This window comes from Lithobates pipiens, unplaced genomic scaffold, assembly GCF_037356315.1.
Source record: "Lithobates pipiens isolate NorthernLeopardFrog02 unplaced genomic scaffold, aLitPip1_a1.2 Scaffold_8, whole genome shotgun sequence".
NCBI classification, from domain to species: Eukaryota; Metazoa; Chordata; class Amphibia; order Anura; family Ranidae; genus Lithobates; species Lithobates pipiens.
In genome coordinates, this window is record NW_027507903.1 from 483,846,819 (window position 1) to 483,874,361 (window position 27,543).

Genomic DNA, 27,543 nt, shown 5'->3' on the forward strand with positions numbered 1-27,543 from the left:
CCTATTTTCTTTCTCGTACATCACGGGACACAGAGTCTCAGTAATTACTGATGGGATGTCCTAGAGCAATGCTATCTGAGGGGAGGGGGAACAACAAGTAGGGTGTAATCAGACCTGAGGACCTTGTACCACTGCTTGCAGCACACTGCGCCCAAAGACGATATCCTCATGCCCTCTCACATCCACCTGATAAAATCTGGTGAATGTATGGACCGAAGACCAGGTTGCGGCCTTACAGATCTGAGCCATAGAGGCCTGGTGATGCACTGCCCACAAAGCACTAATAACCCTCGTGGAGAGCGCCTCGATCTGAAAAGGCGGAACTTTCTGCTTCAAACCATAAGCTTGAACAATTACTTGTCGAATCCACTAGCAATGGTCGCATCCGTTTTGTGACCCTGAGCAGTCGCTTCCAGATAGGCTTTGACTGCTCTCACTACATCCAAAGAATGTAGTGACCTTTCTTCCGTAGAACACGGATCTGGAAAAAAGGAAGGCAGAACAATATCCTGGTTTAGAAGAAAACCTGAAACCACCTTCGGTAGAAGCTAGGATGAGGGTGCAATACCACTCTATCCTTGTGCGTGGTTAAATAAGGCTCTTTACAGAAAAGAGCTGCTAATTCTGATACTCTTCTAGCAGAAGAAATGGCTACCAGAAAAAATTTTACTTCCTTTTCAACAGGACCAAGAGAATTTGACGTATCGGTTCAAAAGGCTGTTTCCATAAAACTGACAGAACCAAATTCAAGTCCCAGGGGTTTAGGGGCGCCTTAACCTGAGGATTAAGATGCGTTACCCACTGTAAAAAGCTTCAGAATGCGAAGCAAGCACACATCAAAACAATACTGACAAGGCTGAGACCTGGCCCTTGATGGTACTCAAAGCCAGCCCCATTTGCAGAAAGTCAAAGATTCTACCTATGACATATGTACTGGGATGCCAACGACTATGATAAATTATTCTGGAAGCTGGCTTCCTTGCATTAACCAAGGTAGAAATCACAGGGCCTGAAGCCCACCACTCTTTAAAACGTGGGTTTCAATAGCCAAACCATCAAATTTAGCATTTGTAAGGCAGGATGGAACACTGGACCTTGGGATAACAGGTCTGGACGTGACGGTAGGGTCCACGGGGAACCTACTGCCATCTTTACTATTTCTCCATACCAAGCTCTTCTGGGCCACCAGAAGTACTGACTTCTTTTCCTGCCCGATCCTGCGAAGAAGTCGTGGCAGTAGCAGACTAGGAGGGAATGCATAAATCAGTGAGAGCTGATGCCATGGAGTTACCAATGTATCTGTCCCAGATGCAAAAGGATCCCTTTTTCTTGACACAAAGTTGTTGATCTTGTTGTTGAACCTGGGCGCAAAGAGATCTACATCCGGAATCCCCCATCTTTGGCATATGGCCAAGAAGATGTCGGGTGAAGAGACCATTCCCCTGGGACTAACTGCCAACAAATTAAGTAGTCCGCCTGCCAGTTCTCTACCCCCGGAATGAAGATTGCCGATATGCACGGCACATGCTTTCCTGCCCAGATTAAGATCTGGTTCACTTCTCCCTGAGCTGCAGGACTGCTGGTGCCTCTTTGGTGATTGATATAAGCCACTGCTGTGGCATTGTCGGACTGGATCCTGACAGGGCAACCCTGGAACCTGAGTGTCCAGGCCTTTAGGGCAAGATATGCCACACGGATCTAAAGAATGTTGATGGGTAAGGACCTTTTGGTCTTGGACCGTCTCCCCTGGACAGTCGACTGTTTGAGAACTGGTCCCCAACCCGAAAGACTGGCATCTGTTGTTACCACTCTCCAGTTGACTGGTAAAAGGGATTTTCCTTTTTGCAGACTTTCGGGTATCAGCCACCAACTGAGGCTCTGATGCACTGCAGGAGACAGACGCATCAGAAAATCTAACGCCTGAACTTTCTTGTTCCAGGCAGACAGGATACTGTTTTGCAGCAGTCTCTAATGAAACTGAGCATAGGGAACTACTTCGAATGAAGCCACCATCTTCCCCAGCAGTCTCATACAAAAGCGAATAGAAGGACCCTTCTTTGCCCTGACTAACTGAATCAGTTCCTTTACGGCACTGATCTTTGCCTGGGGTAAAAATACCCTCTTCTGGGCTGTATCTAAGACCAGATCCAAATACTCTAGTCTTCTTACTGGCTTTAAAGAAGACTTCTCCAAGTTGAGGACCCAACCTAGGTACTCCAGGCAGTTGACTGTGGTGACCAAGTTTTGGTCCAAGCGGGCTACCGACTGGTCTATCAAGAGCAGGTTGTCTAGGTATGCCATTACTGTTATACCATGGGCCCTTAATCTGGCCAGAGGAGGGGCCAAGATTTTTGTAAACACCCAAGGTGTAGTAGCTAGCCCGAAAGGCAGAGCTACAAACTGAAAGTGGCATTTTTCTACTTCGAAAAGCAGATACTTTTGATGAGCAGGGAAAATAGGTATATGCAGGTACACATCCTTGATGTCCATTGACGCCAGAAGTTCTCCTCCTTGTAGGATGGAGACTACCGATCGATTCCATGCGAGAGGACCGTACTTTTAGGAATCGGTTTAGATCCTTGAAATCTAGACTGGGCCTGACATCTCCATTAGGCTTTGGTGCCGTGAAAAGGTTTGAATAAAACCCCAAGCACTGCTCTTGCGTGGGAACAACCACAATAACTTTTTGCGACAATAGTCGCTCTAATGCTAGAAAGAGATTTCCTTCACCCAAATGTGAGGGGTGTATTTACTTTTGTGAGATACTGTAAGTGGATTGTGTGATTGACTTCTGAAGAAGGTACATGTTGGAAAACTTGTTGATGAATGGCTGCAGCCGCTGATCATTGATTTCTGACAGCACTGGGTCCCGCTATCAGAATACAATGCCCCGTGGGGGGTATTCCTCTGTCCACCTTGCTTGTGTAGATGGAGAAATCCTTCCCACAGGCTGAACAAAAAAGGCTACCTATCTTTAGCAAGCTTTAGAATGAATACTACCCTGCAGTCAGAACAAGAGGAGTTCTACTACACAGATGAGGATATACAGTATGCATAACTACTAATTCGGCTCCGTGCAGCATCTACAACTATAGTAAAGGAAAAGATACCGAAAATTACACCAGACAAACAAAACAAGAGAAGCGGTACTATGCAGCCTTCATGCATATGGAACAAGAATAGATACTGAGAATTACATGCAACATACAGAACCAGAGAAAAGCGTGTATGTGTGTGTTATATATATATATATATATATATATATATATATATATATATATATATATATATATATGCTGAGCATTGCCCTGCCAGGGTCTAGAAGGAGGTTGTGACCCAGAACTCTCAACCGGACAGGTTGAGGAGCTCCAGGGAGCTTGTAACATGAAGAGGAAAACTGGCCTTTCAGTTTCCTCAGTGTTTTGCAAAGTCCACTTTGGGACCTGGAGCTCGGGGATTTCTAAAAGATCCGGGTGGGATGAAATCCCTAGTCCTGGGTCCTGATTTTGAGAACACCCAGCATACTGATTGGTCAGGTGTGTGCTGGGCTTTTAGTAGTAACCTAACCATGGTTCTGGGCTCAACCCCGGCAGATAGGAAGTCTGAGTACCTGGAGTCAGGAGGGCTCCACGTGTGAGCCAGTGCAGCAAGAGGCTGCTAGCTGTGTGCACCAAGGTGGTCGGTGAAACAGTCTGTACGAGACAGACAAGGGCCTGGAGTATAAGGCCAGAGCAGCATTGCTGCAAGTGAGAGCCATCTAGGCTGAATGTCATTTTGTTGATGGAAAAAGGAATGCTGAAAACCCCTGCAACGGAAACCTATGTTTGTTTGCTGAATTTGCTTTTAATAAAAACAGGGAAACAAAGCCCTTAAAAAGAAGAACCAGTGAGTGGCGGTGTCCTTAAAGATCTACATTTGATGCTAGTCCTTTACAATATATAAAATATAAGAACAAATACTGAGAATTACACCAAGTATAGAGAACAAGGGAAGTGTTATTGTGCAAGTCCATATATGCAGAATAAGAACAGATACTGAGAATTACACCCAGCATACAGGATAAGGGAGGTGGTACTGTGTAGTGTTCATACATACAGAATGGGATTAGATACAGAGAATTACACCCAGTGTGTGTTAGGGACCTTAGATTGTAAGCTCCTTGAGGGTAGGGACTGATGTGAATGTACAATGTATATGTAAAGCGCTGCGTAAATTGATGGAGCTATATAAGTAACTGAAATAAATAAAATAAATAAATAACACAGACACGCCATTAAGGAACACTAAGGAAGATGATTTTTGCGCAGCTGTAGGACATCATTTGTCACAACCAGACCACACCATGGAAGACATGAATGTTTTGGGGCTTAAAAGGGAACTTCAAAACTACTCAGGAAAGGAAAACGTTTGAACTAAGAAAGCAGGGCTAGACAAACCGTCCTCAGTTCCAGGATGTTGATTTGCAACAACCTCTCCTGCAGTGACCAAATCCATTGAACGAAGACATATTTCAGTTCACCAGGCTAGCCCCTGTCATCGGGATCCCCCAGGTCAGAGGGAGGAATGATATTTGTCTCATTCTGGTTGTAAAAGCATCATGGAATCCAACAACTGTGTCCTATGTCAATAAGACATTCAGTTGGAGCGGTTTGGAATGAAAATGGGCAAAAGAACTGCCTTGAGGAAGCTACCATCTTTCTCTCAAAGCAACGCATTTGTCTTGGGGGGAAATCACTCTTGGTTGGACTATGCCTAGCATCAGACCTAAATATTTAAACATTTGGTTTGGGACTAAGGCTTACTTCTGAAAATTTAGGACCCATCCAAACCTCTCCAGAATATGAGTCACATTGCCGTTCAATTTCAGAACAGTGAAGAGGTTAGAGCAGAAACCATGGGATTTTTTGCTTTCTGCGAATGGGATGCTCACTCCCTAAGAGAGCAGGTTATCGAAGGCTTGAAAAAACAAGTTCTTTTTTGCGGAGTGAAAGAAAACATTCGTGCAGATCCACTGGTCAACAATATTCCTCTGCTAAACGTCTAACCCTAGCCAAGTGAGGAGCACCTTCATTGCAAGTGGGACTTGTCTCCTGGCTTGGAGGGCCTTAGAATCCGATTTCCCGTGGAATTGATGCCTAAGAATCCACGATTTTCTGTGGAACTGAGACTGGGGCTTGAAGACTGAGGCTGGCGGTTGCTGAAAGGAATGCCTTTTTGGAAGCAGAAGATGTGGCAGGTTTTTTGCACTGCAAGCTTTGACTTTTTAAGTGGCAACAGCGTACTCTTGCCTACAGTTACCTTCTGGATGTAATCTAGTCTAATTTGCTTATAACACATCCTTTAGGTGAGAAAGTACAGGGAAAGTACAGCCCCAATCCTGTAGTCTTTGGCATAGAGGACTCGGAAGCAGTGATTTTAAGTTGGCCTGGGCCACTTCTGTGATTAGGCCTCACAAGGCCTCTTAGTCTGGGATAAAACAGAACCCTGGCTTATGAAAATGTAATTTTCTCTTGATCTGGAGGTTCCTCAGTAAGTGCCTCCTTAATAAGGAAGGTGATGAGGAAGAAGAAACCTTCCACTTGCCACTTTCCAATCTACTGAACCCCAGTAATAGGTGAGAAAAACTCCACCCTTGACCCAAAGGAAGGTGTCCCAGAGATAGTGGAAAGACTAGACAAGTGAATGAAATCAGAGCCACGGGGAACTACCGTAAATAACTACCAGGACAAAGTACAAGGGAAGCTACATCTAGGTACCTCTCTACCCTTTCCCCTTCCCTGGCTAAAACATAGCCTGCTGACAATATGGTAATGAACTAATGCTAATAGCAGTCCCAGACAGCTGAGAGATAGGCCTTCATGGACACAACTCCCCATCTGGGGATCACCACACTGGACCTGTAGAGTACCCTCAAGGCAATTCAACGTTGCAGAGCGTTTTGTTATTTAGACCCCTTTCACACTGGGGAGGTGCGGGTGCTAGCGGTAAAGCACCGCTAGGTTCATCAGTGCTTTACCGCTGCTATGGTGGCTTTTTGTTGCTGCTAGTGGGGCGCTTTTAACCCCCCAGAAGGGGATAAATTGCCACGCTTATCGCTGCTTTCAAAGCGATTTGAAAGCGGGCAGGAGAGGTGTATACACCACTCCTAAGATGCTGCTTGCAGGACTTTTTTTCCTGTCCTGTAAGTGCACCGCCCCAGTGTCAAAGCACTCGGGCTTTCACACTGGGGCTGTTGAAGAGGCAGTTTACAGGCACTTTACAGGCGCTATATTTAGCACAAAAACACCTGCAAAGCACCTCAGTATGAAAGGGGTCTTAGAGTCCAACCTTTTTTTTTTTTTCTCACTGTTATTGCTTATACAGAGAACACTGTATAAGCAATAGTTTTAGCTGTCATGAATGGGTTAACCATTGCTTATGGTTGTGATCTGCGATTGGCTAAATCAATCACGTGGTACATGTAGCTTGGGCCAATCACAACATTAAGCAAGCTGTTCATGAATGCAAAGCCATTCATGACAGGGTGTTTACATTGTTATCATGTGACTGCTATGACCAATCATAATGATCACATAATTACCCGAAACGGCTCAATCACATATATATAAATCTGCAGGAGCAGAGTGGCAAGTGGTAAAAAAAAAAAAATATGTTGTTGCGATAACTTCATGACTCCTAAAACTGGACTGGGGGGGGGGGGGTTCATATCTACCGTGAGTTCTGATTCAGGCTAAATCAGAAAAATAATTCAACCTTTGAAAAGCTAATAGTTACAATTGTCTACATTTTATTAATGTTGGTAAATTTACCGGACTTGATAAAAGTGTTACATCTATGGCCAACCATAAGGCTTTGTCACCATGTATATTCTGCCCCTGGTAACACCATGCCAGCCGTGCATTTTCTGAAATACAATTTTATGTCTAAAACCCAAATTTTTGTTTTGGATATACTAAGGAATGGGTAAAACTTCTGTCAAGTTTGGGCCTGTCAATCCCATAGAGGAGATTTTACTTAATTTCTAGTCTTAGAGACCACAGGAATTAATCAGAAATCTATCCACTGTAAGCCCTTGTACACACGGTCGGAGAATCCGTCGGAATGTGTCCTATCGGACCGTGTTGTCGGATAATCCGACTGTGTGTGGTATGCATCGGACTGATTCCGTCGGAATATCCGTCGGACCCAATTTTCCAACTTGTTGGAAATATTTCCCGACCAACTGGGCCGATCGGACATACTCCGATCATGTGTAGAGAATTTTGATCGGACCAAGTGCCACGCATGCTCAGATCAAATTCCTACATCAAAGCTATTGGCTACTAGCCTGAATGTAGTCCCATCATAACTAAATTATGTCATCACGTTCTGAAAGATCGGATTTTTTGACAACTTTGTCCAACCGTGTGTATGCAACAGTTTCGGACAAGATCCGACGGACAAAATCCGACGGATTTGGTTGTCGAAATCTCCGACCGTGTGTACAGGGGCTAAGGCTGACCATACATGGTTAGTTAGTTTTTTGGTGCAAGTGGGTTGAAGGGGAAAAAAAAGCGAACAGATTCCTTCATCCACAAGCATATTGGATGGAGAACAACCCCCCCCCCCCCCCCCCCCCCCGGGCCATTGTATTGTACCGTCAGAATACACTGATCAGTGGCTGGAGTTGACTGCCTGCAGTTGCTGTTGATCAGAAATTTGTGCTCTCCCTCGTTGGATGACATTGCAGCATCTTGATTAATTGGGAGAGAATGGCAACAAGAAGGCATCTCAATGGTTCAAGCCAGTGAGTGATTCAAAATCAGTACCTGACCTCACAAATACTCACACACACTCACATATGCCAAAATCTTGTAGAAAACCTTCCCAGAAGAGTGGGGGCTGTTACAACTGCAAGGGGGAGGACTTTTTTTTTTTCTAACTCCCATGGTTTTGGAATGGGATGTCCAACAAGCTTATATAGGTATGATGGTCAGGTGTCCACAAACTTATGGTCCCACAGTGTATCAATGACTGGATTTTGAGTCTGCAGTTCTTCTTTAGGAGGTAATCCATCCAATCGTGATATTCAGGTATTGGTAGAAACTGATAGGTTTAATTCCCTGCTAGCTACTTGTATATTTTGAGGGCCCCAACAGCAAGTATCATGCCTCAGTTGCTGGCTCGGTTTCAGTCAATCTATACAACTCTGACAACAAGGGTGTTCACAGGTGTTTTCACCCTTTTGTTGCCTTCACCATAATATAACAGTCCAAAAGGAAAATTTAAACCCCTTTAAAAAGGCTGGAGACAGGTGTGCATTTCCAAGAACAACGGCACTTAGATCTCAGCACGTAGACCCTGAGTGATACATGAAGCCGTCATGTGGCTGACCTCTCCAGCACCTACTAAAATGTGTAATATAAGTTTTAGCTGAACAGACCCTGTAATGAATAATTATTCATGTAGCACAACAGTAGTTAGCACTGTCATAACTGTCTGATTTCAAACCTTCAAGGACTCAGATATTACAGCAATGTATATAGTTGATGCACCTGCTGAAATGTGGGTGGCGGTGGCAGTGCCAAGTCTTTGTGAACAGATCAGGAGAATGGCATAGTTGGTGGCATGCAATTTGACGATAAAGGGTTAATACTAACTTTGAAATGAGAGGTGAACCAGCTCATTGGTCTCGGCTCCTAATTCTTACAACCTGTGCAACTCCCCCTTCAACTAGTCCGAGTGTCTCTTTCACGACACACAATTGCCCCATTGTACGCAGGAAAGGGATTAAGGATTGTGTTTTCTATTATTATGCTGTTGATTAATCCTGACCCGGTGTCACTTTCCTCCTCAAAATAGATTGGGGGGGTTCTTTGGGCTCCAGCACCCTCAGCTTAACGCTGCCAAACTCCTTCATGCCTCATTTGCCACGTAAGCGATTACATTTTAAGTGACGGGCAGCACTGCCTCCTTGAGGGCTGCATAAAAGAGAATCGCCCTTTGTCTTTTAGGAATGCTAAACTGGCATGCCTTGCCTGTGGCATTCTGGCTACGCTAAGTGCGGCCAGTAAAGAGGGCCATGGACCAAAGTAAAGATTGCCTATTCTAGAAATCGTACAAAGCCCAATTTTATAGAAAGGCTACATAAGGAGACTCAGGGCAGTGATATTTATAAACTACAGGGTTCACATAAAAACAGTTTTCCTGCAGCTGATCCTTTTTTTAAATAACTGAATTTAGAATGTAAAAAAAAAAGTGTTTATATAGTTGAGTACCCATGAAACATTGCAGTAGCAACATTATCAAATATGCAACTTAAAGGGGAACTTGGAGATGGGGACCGGCAGCATTTACCATAATGTGTAGATATGCACAGAATATTTGCACATTATGGCACAACTACTTTGGATTTTCCCTCCCCCAGTGATGCAAGGTTTGTGTTCTGCCTATGACATTCTTCTTCCTGGTCAAGCATGAGCTATTGACCACCGATGAAAAAAACTCCTGCGCATGCACCTGGTTCTATTCTTGCAACCTTACATAGTGGGAGTGAGCTGCAACAGTAGCTGAGCTTTAGTCAGTGACTTTGCATAAACTAAGATGATATCCATTTTCTACAGGTAGGAGAAAGCATTTCCTTGGTCTCCTTTCCTTCAGTGAACAGACTGCAACATTTTAACTGTAGTAAGTCCAAAAGGTCAAAGGCTGCAGCAGGAACTGATCTAGATCAGACACTTGTGAACGCAGCCAAGTACTGCACAGGCACCAGGATTTACATAAACTACAACGATAATCTCCTGCGCATAAGTGTGATGTGCAGGGGATTAAGTGTGCATAAGTGTGATGGTCGAAAATCAGAAAAGTACTCTGTAGTCAGAACTAGATAATACTCGTGGAGCCTTGCTGCCCTCCAGGACACATAGTGAAAAATAGATAAAACTGGGGGGCACTGGCCTTGTGCATTATCCAACAAAAATGTCAAGGATAAAAGGATAAAATGTATAAAATAGCTACTCTCAAACATAGGTAGTAAAAGCGCTCATCCAACTAGTACATGTGGCTACAATCTTCCAGGTTTGCCCATACCTCTAGCTTAGGGAGGACCTCACCAGGGTCCCCGGTGGCTGACATGGGATTGGCCGTCTTCATTAGAGTTAAAGGCCAAATTGAGTAGCTATTTTATCCTTAATAAACTTGTTGTTGGATAATGCACTAGGCCAGTGTCCCCCTCTGTTTTTATCTATTTTTCTCTGAGATGGCATCTCAGACCAGAAAGAATTTGGTGACCTTGGATTAAGCTGAATTGAGATGGCTCTGATAAAAGATGACGCTATACTGTTTCTATATATTTTGACAGTATGCAAGTATGATCATGCAGACTTGTAAAAATACTGAAAGGTCTACTTTAAGCTATGGATAGAAGTAACTCCTTATAATTGTGGTTGAGCAGTGAAAAATAAAAAAGGATTCCTACTTGTAAGGGTAGTAGAATTGTAGATCAAGTGGAGGTTAATTATACAGAACTCCAAATTAAAAGTGGTTCATAAAAAAATAAGCTAAAAATACAATAACTCTTCTTCCTCTTTTTTTATACGAACTTTCATTTTCAGTAGTTTATGAAAGACCCTTATCTGGGACCTAGAGAGAAATCCAGTGACAGCTGTAATACTATCTATCCACATAGCAAAAAGTGTCCCCTGACCGCAGAGTCATAAGGTTACAGAAGCTTTTCCTCCTGAGGTCAGGGGTTAAAACTCAGTAGAGAGAATATAACACCTCACTGTAGGAGTCAACTAGAATAAATAAGACTTTGTACACTCAGCTTCAACCGCTATTTAAGTGCTCATTAGAGACCGGCAATATAGAGGAAGACTGAAACTGCAGCCTGATCATTTAATAGAGAATGGTGACATCACTTAAGCCTCGTACATACGATGAGAATATCGGACTAATAATTTTTTTGCATGCCGGCATCATATCGAAAATGGAGAGGTTACCAAACGTACAAAAATTCTTGTACGTCAGAATACAACTTGATGTAATTTGTTATATTGTATTGTAATGTAGCCTTTCATTTCTGAGCATGCGTGGTCTCGCTCTTCCGATTTTTTTGGACAAAAAATGTACTGATTAAAAACGAAAACCTTGTGATCTGGTATCTCATGAGAAAAATGTTCATACTTGTCCCTTCGTATAATTTCGGATGAACTACCATGAATGGGTCTTGAAAGCGGTTCTTAAATGATCAGAATATCATCCGATCGGTTCAAAAGCAGCATTTTTTGTCGGATTTTCTGATCATGTGTACTTATGCACTATAAACAGAAAAAAGACTGACAATTTTGAAAACAAACAATATTTTTAACTTTTTACTATAATAAATATCCCAAAAAAATGTTGATCAGTTTAGTCCACAATGTATTATTCTACATATTTTTGGTGAAAATAAATTGCAATAAGCGTATACTGATTGGTTTGCGCAAAAGTTATATCATCTACAAAACAGGGGATATATTTATGGCATTTTTATTATACATTATTTTTTTACTAGTAATGGCAGTGATTAGCAATTTTTAGTGAGACTGCGACATTGCAGAAGACAGATCGGACACTTTTTTGGGACCATTGACATTTATACAGCAATCAGTGCTAAAAATAGCGATAGATTCTTATATAAATGACACTGGCAGGGAAGGGGTTAACACTAGGGGGCGATCAAGGGGTTAAGTGTTTCCTAGGGAGATGTTTCTAACTGTGCTGGGGAGTGTACCGACTAGGAGTAGAGAGAGATTGTTGTTCTTGATCACCAGGAACAGCAGATCTCTCTCTCTCTTCTCCCCTGTCAGAAGGGGGATTTGTTTGTTTACACTAACAGATCCCCGTTCTGATTCTCTGTGGAGCGATCATGGGTGGCTGGCAGACATTGCAGCTGCTGGCCACACACATCAGCTTCAACATTGCTTGTGCCTGCTATTGCTGTTAAATCGGCGATTTGAGCAGCTGTGCCAACCTGCTGCAGTATAATGACAGCGGCTGGTCGGGTAGCGGTTAAAGATCAATAATATCACTGAGAATACAGTCTAACCATTCACCAGAGACTCTTGACATGGCTGAGAATACAGCCTATCCATTCAGAATATGACGGTGACATCACAGAGAAGACAGGCTATCCATTCACTGGTGACATCATTGAGAATGAGCCTATCAATTCATTGGTGACATCACTAAGAATTTAGCCTATCCAATCAGTATAGCCAAGTGACATCACCGTTAATACAGCCTGTTCAATTACTAGAGACTAGTGGCATCAATGATATAAAACATTCAACACTGAGAATTTACAACCACTTCTGGGATAATAAAGCAGTATAAAGAGCAATAATTGTATACTATGGGTTACTGCACCTTTCGTGCACTGATACCAGTTTTTAAGACCAAGTGCTGATATTTTTTCGCAAGTACTCGCCAATAGCAATTACCAATACCAATTTTTAGTGTCATGCGACAGTATTTTTTAACAAATGAAAAATGATTACAATTTCTTTATAAATATGAAGAATTGTGCGATCCGGCTTTGACAGTGGGATTTTACCCCCCTCCAACTTGTCAAAGTGTATGACAATGAAAATTGCACCTGAACAGGGTTGCAAAATCATAGACTCTTTAAAACGATCCGTGGCCGGCCCACAATTATGTGAATCGGCTCTATTGAAAAGGCTGCAGGTTCACATGCAGCCAAAACACATCCAATTTATATATATGTGAACCGGGTCTTAAGGTATTGGTTTTATCCCAGGTTCGCACTAAGCTGAGGGAATGAAGCCGATTTCACTCCTGCATGTCAGTCCCAATTTCGGCTGCGATTTCAGATACATCTGTACAGGTCTCTGAACAGATGTCAATGTAAATTTTAGCCCGAAATTGCAAAAAGTAGTACAGAAACTACTTTTTGAAATTGGTACGGCGTCGCAAATGCAGTGTCAAACCTATTAGCACGGTACAATTGCCGCCGATTTGACGTGATTTGAGATGTCAAGTCGCATGTCAGATCGTACCAATGTGAACCAGGGCTCCCTATCGGAGCATTTATATGAGTACATGTACTCGTGCAAATGCTTAGTATCGGCACCAATGCCGGTGAAACGCTACCTTTCATAGTCCCTGAACTTCTAAATAAGCTTATAAATACGTTTTCTTCTTTATACCTTGCTGACATGACAGAAAGGCAGACGGACTCCTGGTTCAGCTCCATTTACATTCAGCTCTGCAGATATTACTCCTCGGTGTCTCCACGCCTCATTAATACAAGAATCCCTCCAGCCGTCACACAAGGCTGCAACATTATAATAATTTGCGGCTTGGAAGAGACACGCAACTAATAATTTGTAGCCTTGGCCAAAAAACTGCCACTGGACGCTGAGGAGGAATGAGAGGGGGATTATTAGAAATCCTGTAAATGGATGTAAGCGTTGGACTGGGTGCCGAGTCAGCTGGGAAACACGTTCAAAGTCAAACTCTTGTAGTGTACCAACACGTGGTGTGGAGACTACTGCATCGCAAACTGAAACATTACAGCATAGAGCCCCCAGCTGTTTATGAAAAAGGCGCAAAAAAAAAAAAAGATGCCATATTTTGCACTTTATCTCTAAATGGACCAATATGTATTTGGCAATTGAATCTATCCACAGAAACACTAAATACATACAACGGACACCTTTTTAAATACGGAAAGAAGAACCATAAAACCTATACAGGTGCATGCACTGCACTGTCTGTACTGAGAAAAATATATAAAACGTCCCATATTGTAAAAAAAAGGTGAGTGCCTTCCTGTCATCCTTAGCTACAATGTTTTGTGAGTCACTGTACAATTGTGTAGAACTGAATGTTTACTTTGCTGTTGCATCCTCTTTCCAGGTCAATGGCTCAGATAAAGACAGTCAGGTACCTAGTGTTTTCAGAAGAAGCTCCACAAAAGCAGTGTATCTTTATTAAAAGCAGCAATCTTGATTTTTCAAGTGGAATGTTACTTTAAAGTGGCTATGCTATTATTTTTCATGTCATGTAAAAAAAAAAAGACTGTAAACAGAATTTTTACACAAAACCTGTTTTAAAGCAGTTTTCAACACATACCTTATTTTAGGCCCAGTGACATCATGCTTTTTTTATGCAATACAGGCAGATCATGGCTGGGGCAAGGGGCTAGCATGGTGCTCTACATAGCTTCCTAAAAAGCATCACAGCACTCTAATGCCTAGTACACACATACTGAATTGAATGTCTGGAGACATTGATCAGTTCGATAAAAATTGTCCGACATTCGGCCCGTGTGTATGAATCTGTCGGATGAGCACGGTGGAAAACTAGCAGCTGACCAGTTCCAGCTCAGCACTCTTAGTCAATGGCTGAGAGCGCTGACTGGAGTGTTTTGGCAGGGGGTCCGCCCTCCTGTCAGAACACAACAGCTCAGCGGGGGAGATCGCTGTACTAATGTTAAATCGTTAGTACAGCAGCTCCGGCCACGCACGGGGGGCTGTCCCTGCCAAGACAGCATGATTACTGCTGCTGGCAATAATCGGATGCTAAAAATCCAATATGATGGTTGTATCAAGTCGATCCATGGATTGACTTGAGCACAATAAACTTGGCCATAGATGGATCAAATCTTGGACAGTCCCTGCTGAATTGGCCGAGATTCTATGGCCGGCTTTACTTAGCACTCCTCTTAAGAGTTCCCAGCCCTGATACAAGCATTAGGTTAGCTCTTGGAGGGAGTTATATAAAATCAAAAAATGCCTTGATGGGCGAGTGTCAGTAAAAAGCAGTGGGTGTTCCTAGGTAGGCTACATTTGCCTTCCGGCCACCCTAGGTAAAGCCTACATGTGATACTGAGCCTCCATAATTAAAAGGAAATCATATCTAATGAATGAAAGGGGAGGGCCAAAGGCAATAAGGCCGGACCAAGTCCACCGGATAATCCGATCGTGTGTACGCGGCATTAGAAGCTGCAGCAGGGTAGACAGAGGTTCCCACATTTGCTTGCTGGAGGACATCCTGCATCATGTAGCTTTCCTCCCCAGCCTTATTGCCTTTGGCCCCCCAAAGTCCATAGCAGATCCTTATCCAGGCACGCAGCCCGGCCGGTCAGGAAAGGAGGTGGGGACGAGCAAACGCCTCCCCCCCCAAGCCGTAGCAGGCCGCGTGCCCTCAACATGGGGGGTGCTTTGGTGCTTAGCACCTTGTCCTCATCAACATGGGGACAAGGGCCTCTTCCCGACAATCCTGGCCGTTGGTTGTCAGGGTCTGTGGACGGGGGGCTTATCAGAATCCAAGAGCCCCCTTCAATAAGGGGGCCCCCAAGATTCCGGCCCCCTACCCTATGTGAATGAGTATGGGGTACATCGTAGACTGGGCCAACGCTAGTAAAAGAGCTGGAAGAAGAAAGCGGAGGCCCGGCAAGAAGAACTGAAGAGCAGGACAAGACCCCCGAAGTGGAAAGAAGACCCCCGAAGTTGGAAGACCCCCGAAGTCGGAAGAAGACCCCCGAACGGCGGCAACGAAGGAGAAAGCCGGGCTCCTCCGCTAGTAAAAGAGCTAGCAAAAGAGCAGAAGATAGCGGAGGAGTCCGGCGAGAAGACCCCCGAAGACAGAAGAAGAGAAGACCCCCGGAGCTGTCTAATAAAGTATTTTAAAAACATGTGTTGTGTTTTTTTTATGTGCACTTTTTTCCCCAGGTGAATGGGTAGGGATATGATGTACCCCATACTCATTCACATAGGGTAGGGGGCTGGAATCTGGGGCCCCTTTATTAAAGGGGCCTCCCAGATTCTGATAAGCTCACCGCCAGCAGACCCCGACAACCAACGGCCAGGGTTGTCAGGAATAGGCCCTTCCCCAAAGCACCCCCCATGTTGAGGGCACGCGGCCTGGTATTGCTCAGGGGGGGGGTACTCTCTCGTCCTCACCCCCTTTCCTGACCGACCGGGCTGCGTGCTCAGATAAGGGTCTGCTATGGACTTTGGGGGGACCCCCATGCAGTTTTTTCGGTGTAGGGCTTCCCCTTTAAATCCATACCAGGTGACGGGGCTAGCGAGGTGTCAATCTCGCCGATGGAGGTGGAGACATTCACTTCCTTCGCTAGTTCCGTTCGTTTCAGAAGTCCGGCGGACTCCCGCCATAGTCAGCCGGACCTAGTCCACCAGAAAAGTCCGGTCATGTGTGGGCAGGTCTGCTCGTTCGGAAAGTCCGGCGGACCTCCGCTGCAAAGTCCGGCGGATAGTCCGATTGTGTGTACGCGGCATTATGGATACTGGGAAGCTCAGTGTGTGCAGTGAAATAAGAGTAAGCATCTACAATACAGGAGAGGAGCCTTTACAACTGGCTGAACGGAAGACTGGAGTCTGGATTTGAAGTATATCAACAGGCAGTTTTTTTTGGATAGAGTGAGGATTGATAGAGCCCGACAAGTTTTCTGCTGACCGTTTCTTAGAAGAGAGATTTCCCTTCATTTTCTATCCCACACAAACAGGAGTTACACTGTTTTGTGGAAACCGGTCTCCCCATTGGAATATTTTCCAGCTCCTGTTACAGTGACAACTCAAAAATGTTGGATTTCTAATCACTTTCTGTACTAGTGACAGTGGTCACTAGGACAATTTGAGAGTGTGAACTTTCCTGTAGGAACACAGACAGCAATAATAAACTTACAGGGGCTCCAACCTTTCCTCCAATTAATCCAAAATGTAAAACAAAGCTTTGTTTTTAGATACACTCAAAAAACGTCTCACAGCTTGCCAAAAAGCAGATCTAGAGTTAAAAAGTGAATGTAGATGTGATTAATCTGTCTTTAATTATTTTCTGTATGACCACAAATATTTTTATGTTTGCGATTATCAGTGCCCAGGTCTTTGGGCAGCCAACAAGCAGAGAAGGCTAGAACTTGGCTACATTACAGACCCAATGTTAGGTCATTTGGGCCTGTATACTTGGCGTACAGTTTTGCTATCAAACAGGGATTAAGGAATTGGGAAATAAGAAATCCTTACTTCATCTCCAGCACCTCCTCCAGGTGTTTGCGGCGTTCGGCACGCAGGCTGGTTAGGTGGATCTCCTTCTCGGCCAGTGATTGCTGAGTGGAGGACAATTTTGCTTTCATGGACTCCAGTTCCTGCTTTACCTTTTCCATTGCCATCATCAGCTCCTCCACCTTACAAAAGACAAAATTCATGCTAATTATAAGAGAAAGAGACATTATTTTGTTATCTTGATGCTCACTATCCATATTACACCAACAAACTAGCCAATCTTCATAAAGGATACTTGACATTTCACATCAGTTTCTGTCCAGGATAATCTTTTATTCGAATGTCCTACTCCTGTCCACACTCATACATGCTCTCCAAGGCCTATTTCAATCAGATTTAGAGTAATCCACCAATTTGCAATTGACTGTGTGAAGACGACCTAAAATGTTCATAACAGAGAAATACAGTACAAACAAATGAAGGCAGACAGAGTTCTGGTGGCAAACGGACACTGCTGACCACTAAGCCACGACCACTTAGAGCCAGCCACTGAGAATGTTTTAATATATTTGTGCAAAAAGTTCCTACTTGAAATAGATATTGGACATCCACATAGGTTTAAGGCCAACTCCGGGCACAACAGTAAGCAGCCCCCCGTCATGCAGGCTTTAATAACAGCATCTGGCAAATCTGTTACTTTACATGCCAGGATTAGCACGATTCTCGCTGTACCTCAGGCCATGAGGATGTAAGCCAGTGATTCTCAACTCCGGTTCTCAGGACCCACTAACAGGCCAGAATTTAAGTACTACCTTGGGGAGATGAGGACTAGAATACTGCAATCACAGAGCATCAAATTATATCACCCGTGATGTATTTCAGTTATCTTACAAACCTGGCCTGTTAGTGGCTACCAAGGACAGGAGTTGAGAACCGCTGATGTAAGTGCTGCAGGCCTCAAAGACCACAACACTGCTGTCATGTTTCTGCCTCCCTCTCCTTCATACATTTACAATACACACAGCCCCATGCTTAATTTTGTGAACAGCCATAGATAAACTGGGTAGGGCTGATAATACTTCCTAGATAAAACTACAGGTCAGGGAGTCAGAAGCTCACTGGATTCATGACAGTGACTTTTTTGCCAGTTTTCGAAAGACATAACAAACAACTTTTAATAGTATATTTATCAGACCAAAGCGAGCAAAAAAAAAGGAAGGTTCTTATTCGGGTTTACATACACTTTATTTCAAATGCAACACAACTAGACATAAAAGTGGATCTTAATGCAAACAGCTGAAAGGATGAAAACCATAAATGTGATCCCGTTAACAAATTTTAATTGTGGTCAGGCACATTGCGTAGCCAAAATGACAACTCCTACTTCCTGGTGATGTTAACATGCAGTAGCGCACAGCAAAAAAGTAAACTGCCCCTTATTGCTTGGCAATGGTGACAATGGTTTTACCTGATAGGATATATATGGTGTTTGCAAATCACCCCCATTTTCTGGTTGGTAAAACTGGTTCAGTGTAAAAACAAGAAAGTAAGCAGCACTTTAAGGCTACATTTAAACCTAAGCGTTGCGTTTACACTTTTTATTTTTTTTGTGGTTTTGAGCTTTTTTTGGGGAGCAGAACTGTTTTATTGCAAAAGTTTTTGCAGCTTTTGTCAGGCTTTTTAAAGGAATTTTTTTTAACTAAAAGGTGGGAAGCGCTGCCGAAAAAAGGGGCAGAAAGCTGCTGTTTGAACAGAAAACGTGCAACAAAACGTTCAAATTTTTTTTTTAAAAAAGCTCCTCCTTCGCTTTTCAAGCATTCCTATCTAAGCTCAACTCTACCTGAAAAGTAGCTCATGTATTGTTTTGAGCATCAGGCATTTTGCTAAAAGTGACAGGACGCGCAGATGTGAACAAGGCCTATTAGAAACAATAGGTTTTTGCTTGTTGAGCATGTTTGAGCTTTGAGCTACAAGCTACAAAACGCTCAAGTGTGAATGGGACCTAAAGGAGCCCAAGAAATCAGTAAAAACTGACAGGGGTTCTAATCCTTCCTTACTATATACACACAAAAAAAATGGTTTTGGCTGGACTTACACTTTATTGGGCCATCTCATGAAACTTTTTTTCATTATGGTTAAAAAAGAAGGAAGGTTATACGACCTGTTCCGTTTGGAAATTGGGAATGTGTGTGTGTGTGCGAGGGGGGGGGGGTTGCCTCCTTAGCAGCAGCTGGAACAAACAGCGCCCACTCAATATGGGCAAATGATTTGTCAACAGGTTATGTAGTCAACCAACTCAAATCAAATTTATTTTGTGCATGAAAAAACAAAAACCAGACACATTTTGCACTTGATGCAGCTTATTATAAAATATGTGTGCCTGAATGCCAGAGCAGAAAGAGAATTACACTAATTTATTATGGCACTGGAAAAGAAAAAAATAGAAAGACCCTGATCAAACTGTTAGCAGTTTGAAGGTGAAAAAGTCAGGAGGAGTAGCTGGACTCCCTCTACGTGCCATGTTTCTTGAACTATAGAGTAGCTGCAAGGTTTATGCATTGCGCCTGACCACCTCAGAAGCTCGAGAGGGGAGAGAAGGCCTTAACAGATGCACCAAGAACAAGAGTGCGATTCACAGGAGCCATAATAACCCCCTGATTATGAGGTAATTATAATTACAGAGGACTTTGGTTTCTACACGCCAAGGTCACCCAGTGAATAAGAGCTCAGTCTATAAAAGTGAACGCATTGTGAGCGACACGTCCTTTTTCCACGCGGCCCGGCAGCTTCCCACCAGCACCCCTCACTTATCCCCAGAGCGAGGTGGGATAATAAGACGCTGAATGATTTCAGCCCGGCTGCCTCCTGGGAAGCCAGGAGAGGATCTAAGAAAGACAGACAGGGACAGAGCATGGACTGTCTTCCCAGGCAGTGGTCATCTGGGTTCCTTTCTGACCTCACCGCTTTAATTACATGGGACGTCAGAGGCAGGTGGAACGCAGGACCCGCGCTGAGAGCTCGTTGGACGTGACAGGGTGGGGCTGCCTGCAGACGCCCAGAATTTGTGTTTCCATGGACAGTACAGAAACCGAGAAAAAGCAGACAGCCTTACAAACAGCTAAAAATAACCTCACAGAAATTTTTAGCTCAAATTTTCCAAACATGGATTCTGAACCATTTTTTTTTCATCCTGGGTGAAGTAGGTGTAGCTTTTCAATCTGTGTACCACTCGGTATATTTTTATTTATTTCCTGCTTTGTAAACCCAACAGGAAATGAGAAGAAATCTTACCCAGATGAGGGAAATTTCCTCTTAAACGGTCTTTAGAATTGGTGTCTCTACTAAAGTTTCTCTGGCGGACGATTTTGATGAGAATTGAAAATTTGGGACTTCACAATCAAATCCTATGATGAGGGAGAGGGGAGCAATGCTGAACCCTGCTGTGGGAGCGAGCTCCCCACGAGTGTCCTCATAGAAAGTGTCTTTCCATGGGGGCACTCGACAGGGAAAACTGGCGGGGGACCCCAGTAGTGGAGGATCAGGGCTGCTCTGTGCAAGACCACTGCACAAAGCAGGTAAGTATGACATATTTTTTATTGTCCAAAGGTTTAGAATGACTTTATTGTGCATTGTGTTAAAGAAGCCTATTCAATTTGAATGGGCCACTATGTACAGGAAAGAGCCAAAAAATGGGCATGCAGCATTTCACCTGCCTTAGTGTACCACAGTGCACATTAATGCATTGGAAATGTGATGCCTTTGAGAATTAAAGTGGAATTCCAGCTTACACCTATCTAGCTTTAAAACTGTCTCCTTCCCCTCCTAACACCCATGTTAAATAACCTGTGAAAGAAAGATGAAAGATAATATATCCAGTCGTGATCTCACCCTGTTTCAGCCAGCAGCGACTGCAGGGGAAAGGAGAAAGCACTACGACAATGGCTAGCAAAGCCTGAAGCGGTGACATCACCCATAGGCTTTAATGCCCCATTTGTTGTTAGCGCTCCCTTCTCTCCCCTGCAGCTGCACTGGTTGACATGGGGGGAGCCGAATCACGTAAACACAGCGGAACGGCCTGAAAAGTATATACATCTTTCTTACAAAAAAAGAGAAAGAGTTGAAATGAATAGAATTGCAACACACTCATTTCACATGGCCGTCATCTGTTCAGTCACATATTTGCTCAGAAAAAAATTCAGTTAACATACATCTTCCGTTTACATCAGTTTTTTTTTTTTAGTTATGTAAATGAACAATGTCCATTTACACCCATTTGCTCATAGGAATGCATTCCGTTTCTCATCCGTCAACAGACAGATTTAAAAAGGGACAAATGGAAAGGGATCTAATGCATGTAATGTGCTCACACTGATACATGTGTTACTGCTATGCACTCAGTCACCAAAGAAAAAAATGTCAAATTCGACCATCCACTAATGTAACCTACCTTGATATCTTCAGGGTGTTAAGACACCAGATAACTAATAAACTATCCTCTGGTGGAACATAAATCGATCATCCATAACCCCCCACCTAAAATTAAATAGACCCCCCTTGACCCGCCAAGGCATGGACTCCACTAGACATCTGAAGGTATGTTGTGGTATTTGCCATCAAGCTGTCAGTAGCAGATCCTTTAAGTTCTGTAAGTTGGGAGCTAGAGCCTCCATGGATTGGACTTGTTTTTCCAGCACATCCCACAGATATCCGATTGGATTGAGATCTGGAGAACTTGAAGGCCAAGTCAACACCTCAAACTTGTTTGTGTTCCTCAAACCATTCTAGAACTATTTTTGGAGTGTGGTAGGGCGTGATATCCTGCTGATATAGGCCACAGCCATCAAGGAATACTGTTTCCATGAAGCAATGTACTATTTTAGCAGTAATGTTTAGGTAGGTGGTAAGTGTGAAAGGAACATCCACATGAATGACAGGGTGGCGAAAGTTTCCCATCATAACACTGTCCAAAGCACCATGCTGCCTCTGCTGACTTGTGATGTACTGTGTCATTTCACACCTTTCTATTGAAACCAGCATTAACTTCCTCAGAAATGTGAGCTACTGTAGCTCTTTTATTAGATTGGTCTACCTGAGCCAGCTTTTGCTCCCACGTGCATCAATGAGCCTTGGCCACCCATGACCCTGTCACCGGTTGTCCTTCCTTGGACCACTTTTGGTAGGGCCTGACCACTGCAGACTGGGAACATTCCACAACAGCCATAGTTTTGGAGATGCTCTGACTTAGTTGTCTAGCCACTACAATTTGACCCTTGTCAAAGTTGCTCAAATCCTTACGCCTGCCCATTTTTCTTTTGATTTCCATGCATCAACTTCAGGGACAATATGTTCACTTGCTGCCTAATACTGTATATCTCACCAACTTTTAGATGCCATTGTAGTAAGATAATTAAACTTATTCGCTTTATCTGTTTGTGGTCAAACAGTTACGGCTGATCGGTGTATAGGGAGACTTTAATTATCATTTATTAGCTCATCATTAGGTTAAATTAAATTTTTCACCTCTACTTTAAAACGCTCACAAAGAATGAAAGGGAAAGGAGCTTCTGAAAAGCCATGCAAACTAATAGAAATGTAACCCTTGCAGCCTTGAAACACGTACAAGCTGTGGAAATACTTTAGCATTTTTTTAATTATTATTATTATTATCATCAGTTTTAAAAGGGCAAATAAGGTTACAACATTGGCAGGAGGTGAAAAAGTCTGAAGGGAACCAGCCAGGATGATAGCTCAACAAGGGGGAGGGGAGAAAAAGGAAATCTGTGTTTGGTAAGCATAAGAAGGGTAGAGGAGTTTTGGGGAAATATTTAGACTAGTCATACACCAATAGAATTTTGTTCAGATAAAAAACAATTTTCAGAACGTTTGCTCAATTATCTAATAGTTAATAGTGTGGTGAGGAAAAAAATTAAAGGATGGAAATTTTTTTCTCAAATGAAATTCTAACGATGAATATGACACTGTATCCAAAATCAAATGCAGAATCCAAAACATTAACATGGCAATTGAACAAAATAGAGTGACAGTAGAAAAATAAAAATGGTTTATCCAATCAAACCTAATTTTTTTTATTTACTGTATGCATTTATGTCAACTTTATTGTTTAAGTATAGATCTATGTTTGTCCAAAGAATATTTGAATACACTTACTGTTCACTGATTCACAATCTCTGCTAAAGTCTATTCCAAGGATCAACTACTCTTTTGATAAAAAGAGAAATTATATAAATTTCATAACTTAGGTATACAGTACAAGATACTATCAACATAGTCATACACCATGGTTTATAGGTACGTACAATAAGATGATTGGACATTGGCAAGCTTTTGAGCACACGCACCTCTGGGGTGCCTCTGCTATAACACGACCCCACTCTGTGAGTCCTCAGTTTTATAACAAGCAATGAAGAGTAAGCAAAAGAAAAGAAGGGAGGGTGGTGTGTGTCCTGTACTCTACTCCAAGATATGACATTTACATATGATACAGTAGAGGAGACAGACAACATCACAACATATTCATGCACAATAGGACATCCCCAAGCAATGAATACGAAGGGGGGTCAACAACTCAGCAAATAGAACTGTGCCAACAGGTCGAAACAACAGCAGAGGTAAAAAAAAAGCTATGTTCAGAGTGCCATTGCAAGAACCTTGCGGACAAAAGCTGCATGAGTTTCTACCTGCTAAAACAGACAGTACAGTGGATAGAAAAAAAATCTACACACCCCTGTTAAAATGTCAGGTTTCTGTGATGTAAAAATATTCTTTTTGGTAGCCATCTCGTCAACAGATGTGTTTTTCCACCTTTAAAGTGACCTATAAACTGTACAACCCACATGAAAAACAAACTGAAAACTTTTAGGTGGGTTGAAGTAGAAACAAAAAACTCAAATAATGTGGTTGCATAGGTGTGCACATCCTCTAAGTGGAGATGTGTGTTCAGAATTAAGCAATCGCATTCAAACTCATGTTAAATAGGAGTAAGTACACACCTGCCACCATTTAAAGTGCCTCTGATTAACCCCAAATACAGTTCAGCTTTTCTAGTAGGCCTTTCCTGACATTTTCTTAGTTGCATCCTACAGCAAAAGACATGATCCACACAGAGCTTCCAAAGTATCAAAAGGGATCTCATTGTTAAAATGTATCAATCAGGAGAAGGGTACAAAATAATTTTCAAGGCATTAAATATACCATAGAACACAGTGATCGTCAAGTGGAGAAAATACAGCATAACAGTGACATTGCCAAGAACTGGATGTCCCTCCAAAATTGATAAGACTAGAAGAAAACTGGTCAGGGAGGCTGCCAGGAGGCCTACAGCAACATTAAAGGAGCTGCAGGAAAATCTGGCAAGTACTGGCTGTGTTGTACATGTAACAACTATCTCCCGTATTCTTTATATGTCCGGGGTATGGGGTAGAGTTGCAAGATGGAAACCTTTTCTTACGAAGGAAAAACATCCAAAATCAGTTAAAATTTTAAAAATCTGAAGTCTCCCAAAAGCATGTGGGAAAAATGTATTATGGTCTGATCAAGGTTGAACTTTTTGGCCATAATTCCAAAAGATATGTTTGGGGCAAAAACAACACTGTAAATCACCAAAAGAACAACATACCCACAGTGAAGCATGGTGGTGGCAGCATCATGCTTTGGGGCCGTTTTTCTTCAGCTGGAACAGGGGCCTTAGTCAAGGTAGAGGGAATTATGAACAGTTCCAAATACTAGCCAAAATTGGTACAAAACTTTCAAGGCTTCTGCTAGAAAGCTGAACATGAAGGAACTTCATCTTTTAGCATGACAGAAACCCAAAGCATACATCTAAATAAACAAATGAATGGCTCCAAGAAGATTTTGGAATGGCCCAGCCAGAGTCCAGACCTGAATCCGATTGAAAATCTGTGGGGTGATCTGAAGAGGCCTATGCACAACTGATGCCCTGACAGATTTGGAGTGTTTTTGCAAAGAAGATTGGGCAAATATTGCCAAGTCAAGATGTGCCATTGTGATAGACTCATACCCAAAAAGACTGAGTGCTGTAAAAAATCTAAAGATGCTTCAACAAAGTATTAGTTGAAGGATATGCACACTTATGAAACCGTATTTTATTTTTAAATTTTTACTTCCCTCCACCTAAAAGATTTCAGTTTGTTGTTCAACTGAGTTGTACAGTTTATAGGTCACATTGAAGGTGGAAAAAGTTCTGAAATTATTTTTCCTGGTCTAATTTTTCTACATCACAGAAACCTGACACAGGGGCGTGTAGACTTTTTATATCCACTATATGAACAGAAGACCAGGTTGTGGCATTACATTGGTTGGGCTACAGAATTTTGGTGCTGAAAAGCCCATGTAACTCATACGGATCTGGTGGAGTAAGTGTGCAGGAGTCACGGAGGTTTTTGTTTAAGAGCATAAGTTCTTGCAGTCAGATTCCTTATCCACACTTTAATTGTAGATTTTAAAGATGGGTGCACCCTGCAAGGCCCCAAGACAAGAAAAAAAAAAGGGAAATCTACTTTTCTGATGGGAGCAGTAGCTTTTAGGCATACTTTAATGGCTTCAACTACGTTCAAGCAACGTAGAGAGACTTCCTTTGGGTGCTTAGGAGCAGGACACAAGGATGGCGGAACAATGTCCTCAGTGACATGCAATGTTGCAATGAAGAAAGGATGGTCTTGGGAATAAAGCAACCTTGTTTCTGTGAAGTATGCGCAAAGGCTCTTTAAATGAAAGTGCTGCTAGCTCAAAAACACATCTGTTAATGCGATGGCTACCAAAAAGGATATTTTGCTAGACAGAATCTCCAGGAGAATATCCCTGAAGGGTTTAACGTGTGGCTTCTGCTTACCCTTATATATACCCAATGAAGTGAAAAGCCTAGGGGTTGTTGGGGGGTGTCTCCCAAGAATCTGTGATGGCAGACGGGAGTCATGCAGATAGAAGGAAGAGAGGAGAGAGAATACAGAAATCACACTTGGTGATTTCGCTTGAGGCAAGTAAACACTATAGAGTGATATACTCTGATATACTTAATTTTTAACTTTGGCGGTTTATAATTTTTCTTTACGTCCCAAGGAAGCACAGGGTGCTGTAAGAAGTGTCTGCTGTGAGAAAAAACTTGAATGTAAGATTTTCAGGTGCGGTAGTAAAACTGCCTGAAAGTTTTTTTTTTTGCTTTCAGCAAGGTAGGAATCACAGGCCCAGAAATCCCTCTATCCTTTAAGACTGGTTTCTTGAGACAGCAGATCTAACCTGTTGGGAAGGGGCCAAGGGCTGTCTGCTAGAAGTCTGGATATGTCTTCAGGTGCTTTGGGGGGCAATTTGGGGCAATTAAAATTAACTCTATTCCTCCATTTTGTGCAGCGGAAAACCCAGAATTTGCAATAGAGGAGAGGCCTGAACTGAGGCCAGGGAAATATCAGGGCAAATAAGGTCAGGGCAAGAAGATACAGGGTTCTGGCAACAATCAGATGTAGACATCTGGAGACCGGGATGTCTACATCCGGAACCCCGCATCTGGCATATCAGATTAACACATCTGGATGAAAAGACTATTCAACCTGTCAGTTGTCCATTCCTGGGCTTTCGACTGCAGAAAAGGTGACAGACTTGTATCTGTTGTAAGAACTTTTCCATTTGTTGAAGGGTTCTTGAATGACATGGGAAAATGGTACTGCCTCAAAAGAGGTGACCATTAGGCCTAGAACTCTAATAACAACGAAGGTCCAAGTGAAATCTTGAAGTGACATTCGCTAAGTATGAGCACTTAAGAGAAAAAAATATTTCTGGAAGAAGAACTTGTGATACGTCTAGGATCAAACCCATGCAAAAGGAAGTCTGGAGAACAGACTTGTTGAAATGTATTACCTAGCTAAAGACCTGGAGCACCTGAATTGTCTTGTGGACATTTTCTAAGAGCTGCAAGGGAGATGAATCCTTACGAAGGTAGTCTAGCTAGCCTGTGACTTGGATGCCTGGAATTCTAAGAAGGCTAAGCAAGGGTGTGAACCCTCTGGGAGCAGATGGTAGGCTCAAAGGCAGTGTGACAAACTGCAAACATTTTTCTGCCATTCTGAAGTGTACAAAGCACTGGTGAGATGGATAAATGGGAACATTCAGGTTGAACATCTTTGGCTGTCCATGGATGCCATGTATTCCCCTTGTCTCAGGGAGGAAATTGCTTACCTGCAGATTTCATATTACACTTTGGAATTTTAGGAAAATTGTTTAAGGAGGAAGGAATACCTCTGCTGGGCTTAGGTACCATGAACAGGTTTGAGTAGAATCCTTTGAACCTGCTTTATGGTGGTACTGGCACAAGCATTTCCTGCAAGACAAGGTGGTTCAGGACATTCTGCAAATCCAATGGTCTTTGGGAAATTTCTGTCTGATTTAAAAGAAAATAGCAGTGAGGTGGTAGAGTCTTGCACTCTTCTGTAACCCTTGAAAACCACCAACTGAATCCACATGTTTGGGACGTCTATGACACAAAGAGATGCAAACTGTAACTGATGTT

General features: G+C 42.8%; 1 protein-coding gene across 17 annotated transcripts in view; it reads right to left on the reverse strand.

Annotated features, from left to right (window-relative positions):
- ERC1 (ELKS/RAB6-interacting/CAST family member 1) overlaps window positions 1–27,543 on the reverse strand; it is a 430,374-nt gene that overhangs the window by 89,768 nt on the left and 313,063 nt on the right. For all 17 annotated transcript variants that reach the window (XM_077468912.1, XM_077468911.1, XM_077468908.1 and 14 more), the window contains one exon: window positions 17,028–17,188. In XM_077468912.1, the coding sequence (XP_077325038.1) occupies window positions 17,028–17,188 (161 nt within the window). The remainder of the gene's footprint in view (window positions 1–17,027; window positions 17,189–27,543) is intronic.